General features: G+C 50.3%; 1 protein-coding gene across 5 annotated transcripts in view; it reads right to left on the reverse strand.

The window, feature by feature from the left end:
* Positions 1-12,134, reverse strand: part of ARHGEF18 (Rho/Rac guanine nucleotide exchange factor 18) — a 69,766-nt gene that overhangs the window by 17,160 nt on the left and 40,472 nt on the right. For 4 of the 5 annotated variants that reach the window (XM_077331523.1, XM_077331524.1, XM_077331527.1 and 1 more), the window contains 2 exons: positions 4,422-4,489; positions 3,536-3,599 (listed from right to left, as the gene is read on the reverse strand). In XM_077331523.1, coding sequence (XP_077187638.1) covers positions 3,536-3,599; positions 4,422-4,489 — 132 coding nt within the window. Of the gene's footprint in view, positions 1-3,535; positions 3,600-4,421; positions 4,490-12,134 lie in introns of those variants that run through there. The other variant, XM_077331528.1, reaches the window with a different exon arrangement.

Raw genomic sequence — 12,134 nt, forward strand, 5'->3', positions numbered from 1 at the left:
AAATTGCCAGATAGCTTCTTTAGCCCGGGGGGGGGGGAGTACAATTATTTATACCCTTCAACACAGATGAAAAAACACCAAGAACTGCCAGGAAGCAAAAGGGGGAAAAACCCCACTCACCGAGAACTCCGATTCCTACAACTCCACGAGGGGGGCACAGAAACAGCCCTGCAGGGGCCAGAATGCCAAGTGCCCTTTGCCTTTCTGATCAGGTTAGGTCTGCAGGCTCTGCACACCGAGGGCATGAGCCGGATGAGGGAGAAGCTCTCGGCTGCACCAGAATCAGGAGGCAGCAAGACATGTGCCATGGATGCTTCATTAACAAGCGTTCATTTCAACATCCATTTAAACTCAGATTCTGGAGCATTCAAAGCGCTTCCGGTACATCTAGTGCTATCCAAAGCCAAGTGACCCACAGATCACACAGTCCTTACAACTAGACTGCAAGCCTGGGTGCTGGTGTTTTTGCTAGCAAGCCTGAGAAAGCAAGAACAGCCAGCCAGATGTAAATGAAGGTCATCCCAGAACAGAGTCTCATTCAGTCCTCGTGCGAATCCAGCTCTCCGGAGGAACGCCAAAAAAGGAGACACACCAAGGAGATCTGTCCAGCTGCGCTGCAGTTACGGAGCACCTGAAGCCAAAACAGAATCTCAGGCGAAGCATCCAAGCCAACTCAGCCTCAGACTAGTGCTGGGGAGGGCGGCTCTCTAGTTAAACCCTGAAGCTCAACTGGGCCAGTCACAGACACATCCCTCCACCCACCTCAGAGACGGCAGGGGCTCCCCACCGTCCCAGGCCAAGTTGGGTTTCTCTCCACGCCCAGTTGGTACGTCGTCAGGGTTGGCCGAATGACCCCTCACCCACGCAGACGGGTCCTGCCCCGTCAAGTCCTTGGGCTGAATGGGGGCCTGCATTACTCCAAACAGGTTCCCCCGGCCAGAAAGACGGTAATAAGCCAAGAAGTATTTTGCAGATGTATATTTGGGCTGGAAATGTCAGAATACACATCCATAGCTTCCGCGTCCTTCCCAGAAAAGGGCATCCCAAATTGGACACAATACTCCAAATGGGGTCTGACCAGTGTAGAACGCAGAGAGACTCCTGCACCTCACATACCCAACACTATGCGCTATGCTCCCTAACATTTGCCTTCTTTGCTACCCCTTCACGTTTACTATTTCCAGTCCACCTAAGCTGCCTTTTGGCCATGCAGCTCCATCAACACCCAGCTAAGAGGAAAGAGTTCAGCCAACACAACTGCCAAGCCGTGGGCCTCCAATGCCCATGCCCCTTGGATCAGGTCCCCACAAGGTGCACCAAGTGCAGGGAAGGGATCCTCCACCCCAACACCAAATGCCACGAGCACTGCATTCTGTGGGGGCCGCCCTGGGTCCAAACCCCTGCTCGGCCAAGAGGCCTACGAGGTGATGCTGGGGCAGCCCTGCCTGCCTCACAGGATGGTTGCAATGGTCATGGACTCCCCTCCGCCCCCCTGGAGGTCCTCGGAGGAAGTGGGGGGGATACACAAGTGCTGGGCGAGGAGCCCCTGCAGCAAAGGCAAGGGGGCTGGATCGGGAGTGAACCTAGGTCCCTGTCCAGCCAACCCTGCCTCACGTGGGCTTCCTTTCAGTTCTGGAGCTCAGTGAGGGTGGGAATCAAGATTTTTTTTGGGGGGGGGGGAGTTGACAGAGAGCCTGGGGTGTGGGACACGGGTGCAGCCCAAGCACCCCAGGCAGCAGAACTGCGTGGGCCAAGCTAGCCAGCACAGGAGATGCAGCCAAGGTAAGGAGGCTGCGACAGAAACATGGATGCTCTCGGGTCCCAGAGCTAACAGTCGCTCCGAAAGCCACACAAGCCCGGTGAGCTTTCAACGAAAAAAAGTGTCCGGGGGGGGGGGGAGGGGAGGGCTGCTGGAACCGGCTGCCTCATTTCCCCCGGTCCGGAGGGGTGTCAGCCTCCCTCCCAGCACCAAAGCGAGCCCACAGACAAGAGCCCCCAGGGGTGCCTCCAGAGTCCTGCAAGAGGAGGGAGAGCAGCTGCAGAGCGCAATTCGCACTGTCTTGCCACCGCTGAGAGCAAATGTCAGCCAACCGCCAGCCGCCTCACCTCTTGTCCCAGGCCACTGTGGCCACTGCAGAGCCCGGGAGCAGAGGCCTCTCTCACTCCCCTCCCCACGCTTTCTTTTTTTAGGCTCCCAAGCCTCAGCCGTCCCTATCAAGGAGGCACACGCGGTTTTAACACTCAGCCTGCACTCCCCAGAGAGAGAGAGAGCAAAATCAGACACCGTTTGGATCAGCCCCTTCTGGTAGCCCCCCCACACACACACACACAAGCAAAGCAAATGTCAGAGACCCCCAAAAGGTATGCTGTGCCAGCCCATCACCTCCCAGCTTGGCGCACCTCTGAACTCAACACCGCATGGACACCAGAAGGTGCCTGAGCCTGGGTCCTACCACTGGCCTGCCAAGGCCACGACCATCCGCTCTCGGCTCCAGGCCTTTCCCGTCAGCAACCAACTGGTCCTTTTCCGAGGAGACGCTGCCAGGAATTGAACCTGCAGGAATTGGCTGCAGGGCAAGCAGCCGCCCTGCCACTGAGCCACAGCCCTTCCCTTGTTGCCCTAGACTAGTTCCCGAGAGGCTACACCTGTGGGATCCTTCCCCAGCCAGTCTCCTGCCCAGTCTCTCTGGGAAGCCCCATGTAGCAGTCAGGTCCTCCAGCCCTTTGCATCGTGTCGGAGTCCGCCAGGAATGCAGGCTGGGGATCTCAGTTGTGCACGAAGGGAGGCGACTTCCGAGCCAGGGCACCAGAACAGCACGCCCTGCGCACCAAGGACACTCCAGCTACCTGCAACGTGATCACCAACCAGCTCCAAGCAAGAACACCCCCCCCCCGGCTCTTCCCTGCAGCTTTCCCTGCACTGACTTGCCCTGGGTTTTTCTTCCAAACCCCTCCAAATTGCCCAAACAATAAGGAGCTGAAAACAACCGGCGTTTCAAAAATGCGCTGCCTACAGGAACGAAACCGAAGCAGACCCTCTGGATACATTTTCCATTTCACAACTGCAAAACAAGCAATCGATGCGAAAGAAGCATATTGATTGTTGCCTCTTTCTGATTTTTCTTTTCTGAGGTGTCACAGTAACACGGCAGGAAAAAGATTGCCCATGCGCACACAAACGGAGGAGGAAGCCTTCTAGACCATTCCCTAGGGAAGAAAGTGGGGCCTCTGGCCAGCCTTTGATGCCACCACCGGTCATGAAAAGATGCCGTGCAGGGCGGGGATGGTTAGAGTGTCAGGACAGAACTGGGGAAGCCTGGGCTCAAAGCCCTGGTCAGCCAGGAACCTTGGGCCCCCACCCCCTCCCTCCCTCCCTCCCTAACCTACCTTGCAGGATGGGGGTGAGGATGATGTAGGGCGGAGGGCTGGGACTGCTGCCCTGAGCTGCTGGGAAGGGGACCCAAACGCAGCTGCTGAAAGAGAGGGACCCAGGTCGACAAAGCTGCATGCAAAACATCTGAACTCGAATACAAACCTGGAGAGGAGCTCTGATGCCAACTGTGGGGGGAGCCTGGGGGCTGGTGCTGCAAATCCTTTTGCTACAAGAGAAGGAAACACACACACATTTCCCCCCCAATGGACAGCTGATGAGGAGAGACACCAGAGAGAGCATCAAAACAAACGGAAGTCCTCCGCAGAGAGCAAAAGCAACCCCAGGCTCAGCTTCCGGAGGTGCCCAGTCGGGGCCGCTCTGCGCCCACATTCACGGCAGAGCCTTCAGTTTCTCTGCAAATTCTTAAGCAGAGGCTGGAGAGCCATCTGACGGAGAGGCTGATTCTGGGAAGGCTCAAGGGGGCGGCATGAGTGACAGGGTTGTGAGAGTCCTGCATAGTGCAGGGGGTTGGACTAGATGGCCCAGGAGGCCCCTTCCAACTCTGATTCTATGATTCTAAATTCCGTCTAAAAATCTGGAAGAAGTTCCAGATAGGGCGGTTTCTCAGTGGAACAGGCTTCCTCGGGAGGTGGTGGGTTCTCCATCTTTGAAGATTTTTAAACTGAGGCTGGAGAGCCATCTGACGGAGAGGCTGATTCTGGGAAGGCTCAAGGGGGTGGCAGGTGACAGCAGATGAGTGAGAGGGTTGGGAGTGTCCTGCCCAGTGCAGGGGGTTGGACTAGATGACCCAGGAGGGCCCTTCCCACTCTAGGATTCTATCATTCTAAGACGCCCCCCCTCCCCCCAAAAGGCAGGGTCCATCATCACCACAGGAAAAAGGCACTCCATAATTTAGGACACAAAACTAACTTAGCAGGAAGTAGGCGAGGGCAAGCAACATATTTATGAATGCAAGAGTTTTGAAGGCTGGAGCCAAGACTGGGAAAAGGGAGGCTGGGAAATGGGGTGGGGGGGGGGGCTTACCTACCTTGGGCCTGATGCTGCTGCATTCATCCAGGAGGCACCTGCCGGTCCTGTGGGCGCTTGTGGGACAGTCTGAAAAGAGGAAGGGGAAACTAGTCGGTCTAGTGCGTCCGCCCTGCCTGTGCACACGGCTGCTCCAACGGTCGACAGCCTCCGGATACCAGGATAGCTGCCTCAGAGGGCCTGGCTTGTCCAGCAGCAGGAAACTTCCCCAAGTCAGCCGGCCTGGAGGAAGAGGCTCCCCCTCAGCCCTGCAGAGCAGCCTCCTTTCGATTCAGATTGCGGCCTTGGGGACGGACTGCAAGAGGACTGGGAGGGTGACCCACCTGCACTGAGTAGGAGCCCTTCAGAGGCTGGGACACCCCCTCCCCCCACAACAAGCATGTCAGTCCTGCTGCTGGTGGAGCAGAGAGGGGAGAGTATCTGGGGCGTGGGGCTGGGTTCAAATTCTGATCTCGGCTAAGTTGCCTGGGCGAGCCAGACCTCGTTCCCCTGCGGGCAGCAAGAGAGGGGAAGGAGCCTTCTTTCTCAGCTCTGTAGCACCACGGAGGACACACAGGGCTCTCCTGGGAACTCACAGTCTAAGAGGAGGAGGAAGCAGAGGAGGAATCGGCAGCCCGAAGGCTTCAGAAGACGGGCAGGTTTCAAGGAGCGATTTCAGACCTGCCTACGTACAGAGCTGTGCGGGTGACAGAGAACAACTTTGGGAAGAGAGCCACGGGTGGTGGCTGGACCCTCCCCTGTTCCTGACACAATGCAAATATTCGTGACTGTGGCACAAGGCACTCCTGAGCACACCCAGCCCCTTGCATGGCCCCCCCCCCGGCCCCACACAACACCGCAACTGCTGGTCTGAGGCAAATTCCTGCTTGGTGCACGTGGTACAGGGCACCACCGGCCTGGCCAAGCTTCTGTGCTTGCCACAGACTCCAGAAGAGGTGGGCAGGGTGAGAATCTGGCCAGTTCCTCGGCACTGCCACCACGCTAGCTGCTGGGCCCGGCTGACACCCTTTCCTGAAGGAAACCTGCTGGATCTAAAAGCAAATTGACTTAGCCACGTTACATAATTCACACAAGATCGAGCCAAGAAAACGCTCAGGCTTCCGCACGCCGTGTCCTTGCACTGAACAGGCTGGACTAGCCGAAAGAGGCAAGAACGGGCATTTTCACAAACATTTCTCCCACTCTGTGGAACCGAGCGGCAAGAGGCACATGGCAGCTGCCGCAGAAAGCACGGCCTGTGCAGAGGGGGCCCTGCTGCAAGGATAGAAGGCAAAATGCCTCCCTTGGCCTCTTGCAGGCATCCCCCAGTGGCCCAGCCCAACAGCTGTGAACCATATGGGTTAGACCCCACCCAGAGATCTGGAGGCTTCACTTCAAAAAGGATGCGGTCAAAATTGAGAGTGTGCCAAGAAGAGCAAGGAGGACCAAGCCCTAGGAGGAAAGGCTGAGGGACCTGGGGATGTTCAGGCTGACAGGGGACAGGTCGGCTCTCTTTAAGTATTTGAGAGGTTGTCACCTGGAGGAGGGCGAGAAGCAATTCCTGTTGGCAGCAGAAGAGAGGACTTGCAGTAAGGGTTTTAAACCACGTGTAGAATAATCAGGAAAAACTGTTTCACAGTCAGAGTAGCTCAGCAGTGGAATAGGCTGCCTAAGGAGGTGGGGAGCTCCCCCTCACTGGCAGTCTAAAAGCAAAGGTTGGATACACACTTTTCTTGGATGCTTTAGGATAGAATCATAGAATCATAGAATCATAGAGTTGGAAGGGGCCATACAGGCCATCTAGTCCAACCCCCTGCTCAACGCAGGATCAGCCCTAAGCATCCTAAAGCATCCAAGAAAAGTGTGTATCCAACCTTTGCTTGAAGACTGCCAGTGAGGGGGAGCTCACCACCTCCTTAGGCAGCCTATTCCACTGCTGAACTACTCTGACTGTGAAAAACTTTTTCCTGATATCTAGCCTATATCGTTGAAGTTTAAATCCATTACTGCGTGTCCTCTCCTCTGCAGCCAGCAGAAACAGCATCCTGCCCTCCTCCAAGTGACAACATTTCAAATACTTAAAGAGGGCTATCATGTCCCCTCTCAACCTCCTTTTCTCCAGGCTGAACATTCCCAAGTCCCTCAACCTATCTTCATAGGGATTGGTCCCTTGGCCCCAGATCATCTTCGTCGCTCTCCTCTGTACCCTTTCAATTTTATCTACGTCCTTCTTGAAGTGAGGCCTCCAGAACTGCACACAGTACTCCAGGTGTGGTCTGACCAGTGCCGTATACAATGGGACTATGACATCTTGTGATTTTGATGTGATGCCTCTGTTGATACAGCCCAAAATGGCATTTGCCTTTTTTACCGCTGCATCACACTGCCTGCTCATATTTAGTTTACAATCCACAAGTACCCCAAGGTCTCGTTCACACACAGTGTTACCTAGAAGCGTATCTCCCATCCAGTAGGCATGCTTTTCATTTTTCTGACCCAGATGCAGAACTTTACACTTATCTTTATTAAATTGCATCTTGTTCTCATTTGCCCATTTTTCCATTGTGTTCAGATCTCGTTGAACTCTGTCTCTATCTTCCGAAGTATTTGCCAGTCCTCCCAATTTGGTGTTATCTGCAAACTTGATGAGTAGTCCCTCCACCCCCTCATCTAGATCATTAATAAATATGTTAAAAAGTACCGGGCCAAGCACCGAGCCCTGAGGTACCCCGCTACTCACCTCCCTCCAGTCTGATGAAACACCATTGATAACAACTCTTTGAGTGCGGTTCTCTAACCAATTCCCTATCCACCTAACTATCTTAAAATCCAGATTGCAGTCCTTCAACTTATCCATCAGAACATCATGGGGAACCTTGTCAAAAGCTTTACTGAAATCCAAGTAAATGACATCAACTGAATTTCCCCGATCCAGCAAACCTGTTACTTGGTCAAAAAAGGAAACCAGGTTGGTCTGGCAGGACCTGTTGGAGACAAATCCATGCTGACTTCCTTGGATCACCAAATTGTCCTCCAGATGTTTGCAGATCGCTCCCTTTAATATCTGCTCCATTATCTTCCCCACAACAGAGGTCAGACTCACTGGTCTATAGTTTCCCGGGTCATCCTTCCTCCCTTTTTTGAAGATCGGAATAACGTTTGCTCTCTTCCAGTCCTTCGGGACATCACCCGTCCTTAAAGAGGTTCCGAAGATGATGGACAAGGGCTGTGCAAGTTCTCTGGAAAGTTCTTTGAGTACTCTCGGGTGCATTTCACCAGGGGATTTGAACTCATCCAGTGCAGCTAAATGCCTCTCGACAATCTCTCTATCCATGTTAACCTGCCACCCAGACACTGTCCTTTGGCTATGGCCATCTCTAGATGTGCCTAAACACTTTGACCTGTGGGAAAAAACAGATGTAAAATAGGCACTAAGCCTTTCTGCTTTCTCTGCATCCTCTGTTAGAGTTTGTCCATCCGCACCCAACAGTGGGCCTATTGCCTCCTTTACTTTACGTTTGCTCCTCACATAACTGAAAAATCTTTTCTTGTTACAATGGGCTTCCCTGGCCAATCTTAGCTCACTCTCAGCTTCAGCCTTTCTTATGATTGCTCTACAGTGCCTAGTAACCTGTAGGTACTCTTCTTTAAAGCTCTGTCCTTCCCTCCATTTCCTGAACATTTTCCTTTTCTTTCTTAGTTCCTCTTGAAGTTCTCTGTTCATCCAAATAGGCATCTTAGAGCTCCTGCAGTGTTTTCGTCTTTCTGGGATAGTCATTGATTGAGCATGCAATAGCTCTTGTTTGAGTAGCGCCCACCCTTCACATGCTCCCTTCCCTTCCAGCATTCTCGTCCATGGTATGACACTCATCATGTCTCTGAGTTTATTAAAGTTTGCCCTACGAAAATTCAACATCCGCGTCTGGCTACAAGCTTCCTTGGCTCCCCATCTCAAAAGGAATTCTATGAGGACATGGTCACTTCCCCCTAGGGTCCCCACCTCCTTCACCTCATCCACCAACTCTTGCCTGTTGGTCAGTATTAAGTCCAGTATGGCTGAACCTCTTGTGGGTTCATCTACCATTTGATAAATGAAATTGTCAGCCAGGCAGGTCAGAAAGTTGCATGACTGAGGACGCTTCGCAGAGTTTGTTTCCCAGCACACATCTGGGAAATTGAAGTCACCCATGATGACAAGGTCCTGCCGCTTGGATATTTTCTCAAGCTGCTCACAGAGTGCAGCATCCACATCCTCTCGTTGGTCAGGCGGTCGGTAGCAGACACCAACCACCACACTGTTTGTTTTCCCCTCGCTTATTTTCACCCAGATGCTTTCCACTGTAGATATGCTCTCCTTCACTAGAATTTCCTGACAGGTAAGCCCTTTCCTCACATACAGTGCCACTCCTCCACCTCTTCGATCTATTCTGTTTTTTCCTGAACAGTTCATATCCATCCACCATTACATTCCAGTCATGAGAATCATTCCACCAAGTTTCTGTGATGCCTACTAGATCATACCTTTCCATCAGCATGAGAAGTTCCAGCTCTTCCTTTTTATTGCCCATGCTTCGGGCGTTAGTATAAAGACATCTGAATCCTTTTACTTTTGGTTCCCTATGAGCTGGCCTTGCCGGTTGGGCTGCCTCCGATCGTTTTCCTTCCATACACTCCCTATGTTGATCGTCTCCTTCCCCTAGTGGCTTTAGTTTAAAGCTCTCCTGATGAATCTCCCCAGGTTCCTGCCAAACACATTCTTCCCCAACTTCGATAAGTGCAGTCCATCAGGTGCTAGTAGGCCTTCCTCAAGAAAGCCTATCCCGTGGTCCCAGAAACCAAATCTCTCCTGCCGGCACCAACTATGCAGCCACTGATTCACCTCCATTATCTTCCTATCCTGACGCATTCCCCTTCCCATGACAGGCAAGATTGAAGAGAATACCACTTGTGCCCGCATTTGCTTGAGCTTTCTCTCTAGATCTTGATAGTCTTTTTTAATAGGAGCGATGGTATTCACGGACATGTCATTCGTACCCACATGGACCATCAGAAATGGGTAGCGATGCATAGATTTGAGGAGTTTGGGTAGCCGTTCTGAAACGTCTTTAATTTTTGCTCCTGGCAAGCAACACACCTCTCGGGTTAGGTGGTCGGGCCCAGCCACATGGCGATCCATTCCTCTTAGCAGGGAGTCTCCAATTACCATTACTCTCCTTTTTCTTTTCTTCTCAACACCATTTCTTTCTATCCCCGTGGTCTCTTCATTTTGTCTTAGACTTTGTTTTGGGACCTCTTCCCTCGTTGACACTTGTACCTCCTCTGCAAGGGCCTGAAATCTATTCTGGAGCTCCAAAGGCCCCGAGAACCGTCTCGCTCTACGCCATTGAGTCTTTTTCCTAACTGTCTGCAGAGGTTCCGTAATGAGGTCAATCCCCTTATCCTCTTCAAGACTGGTTGCATCCTCTTTATTCCGAGTTGCACAGCTCCGGTCTATGAACTCCTGCCCTTTCTTAATTTGGGTCAGGGTAATAATCCTCTCTTCTAAGCCCCTAATCCTCTCCTCCAAAAGTCTTACCAGCTTACACTTGGGGCAGATGTAGTCCATCTTGTTTTCAGGGAGGAAGGCAATAATGTCACACTCACTGCAGATGATGGGATGGGTGTCCTTCACACCTACTGCAGATGATGGGATGGGTGTCCTGCAACACCCTTACTGGGTGTCTGTTAGTGGGGAGGAGAATTTTGGATATCTTCAGGTGGTGAGAAGCAGGGTATAAAAGACCAGGTCCTATTCTTCCTAATTTCCTTCTGCCTTGTGCTCCTCTAAGCACTATTGCCTTTTCCAGAGAGTCTTGTCTTCTCATGATGTGACCAAAGTACAATAGCCTTAGTTTAGTTATTTAACTTCAAGGGAGAAGCCAGCTTTGATTTGATCTAGAACCCACTCGTGTGTCTTGCTGGCCCTCCAAGGTAGCCATAAGCTCTCTCCAATCCCACTCTTCAAATTAACTGACTTTCTTCTTGTCAGCTTTGTTTAATTTTCACACCAATGCACAGCAATGGGGAACACGGTGGTTTGATCTTAGTTTGATCTTAGTCACCAGCAACACATCCTCACACTTAAGAATCTTTCCTGGCTCCTTCACAGGTGCCCTTCCTGGACTCTGTCTCTTTCTTTTCTTTTTTTTTATAGAAAATTTTTATTTTTATTTTCCAGAGTTAGAGACAGTGAAATACATGCAATCTACATTGTCAGTACAGAAAAAAGGAGGGTTATGCTCTTCATTTAATACACTTAGTTCCCCGTTTCAATCCCCTTTGTATTATTTTCTTAAATAATTCAGGTAAGGGCCCCATTGTTCTTGAAAGGCCTCTTCTGTTCTTCCGTTAACTATTAGTGTCAGTTTAGCCATCTTGGCAAAGTCAGCTAGTTTATTCAGCCAGTCTTCTATTGAGGGTATTTCTTGCGTTTTCCATTTCTTGGCCAATTCTAGTTTTGCTGCCGTCGTCACGTAGAAGAAAAAACTCTGTGTGTGGGTTGGGAGGCACTGCGGAGGAACACTTAATAACATAGCTTCAGCTTTCATAGCAAATCTAAGACCCCACATTTTCTTCATAATAGTATGTATTTTTGCCCAAAACTTATAGACTTTTTCACATCTCCACCACATATGAAAAAAAGAGCCTACTTTATCATCACATTTCCAACATTTGTTGTTACAATTTTTGGCAATTTTAGCGATCACTTTTGGTGTTACATACCACCTATAAAACATTTTATACCAATTTTCTTTAAGTATTTGACTGTTAGTATACTTTGGTATTCTAGACCATACTAACTCCCATTGTTCCATTGTCACATTAATCTCAATATTTTGCATCCATTTGATCATACATGGCTTAACCCGTTCCATTTCTGTCTCATACCTTAATAACAGTTTATATATTTGGTCCTGTAAATGTGGTTTATCTTGGATTACTAAATTTTCAAACTCTGGTATTGGAGCCTCTAGATTTAACGGTTGCTGAAACTCTGCTTTAAATCTAGATACTAGTTGGTTGTACTCTAACCATTGAATTTCTACTCCTTCTTTCTTTATTGTTTGTATGTCCTTGAACTTGCCAGTCTTTGATATTAAGTCTTTGTACTGGAGACAGGTCAACCTTTTCTGTTGGGCTTTCCCAAAATATGCCTCAATTGGCGATTTCAATACTGATGGTGTTGGGGATAGTCTCTTATTATATCTTGACCATACATTCAAGAGCCCACTAGTCCAGGTGTTTGCTACTGCTTTTTGTTTTTGTTTTCCTGCTGGCCATAGTCTTTCATGGAAGCTGTTACCCATGGTTTTTCTTTCAAATACCAATTCTCTTGAGTGCGGTTCCCGAATCCAGTCCACTATGTATGTAAGTGCTGCTGCGTCTTTGTATAGTTTTAGATTGGGAACACCTTGGCCTCCTCTCTCCTTCACATCTTGAAGTATTTTAAAAGCAACTTTTGGCCTTTTTCCACTCCAGATAAATTTGTTAATCACTGATTGCCATTTTCTTAGCATTTTCTCCTGGATCACTATTGGTAACATTTGGAACAAAAAGTTGAATTTGGGCAACAAGTTCATCTTGACCGTGGCCATTCGAGCTGACCAGGACAGTTTTGACTCGTTCCATCTTTTGATATCCAGTTGCATAGTCTTCCATAGTCTTTCATAGTTACCAGTGAAGAGTTCTTGGAAGT

This window comes from Paroedura picta, chromosome 4 (assembly GCF_049243985.1).
Source record: "Paroedura picta isolate Pp20150507F chromosome 4, Ppicta_v3.0, whole genome shotgun sequence".
In the NCBI taxonomy this organism is placed as follows: domain Eukaryota; kingdom Metazoa; phylum Chordata; class Lepidosauria; order Squamata; family Gekkonidae; genus Paroedura; species Paroedura picta.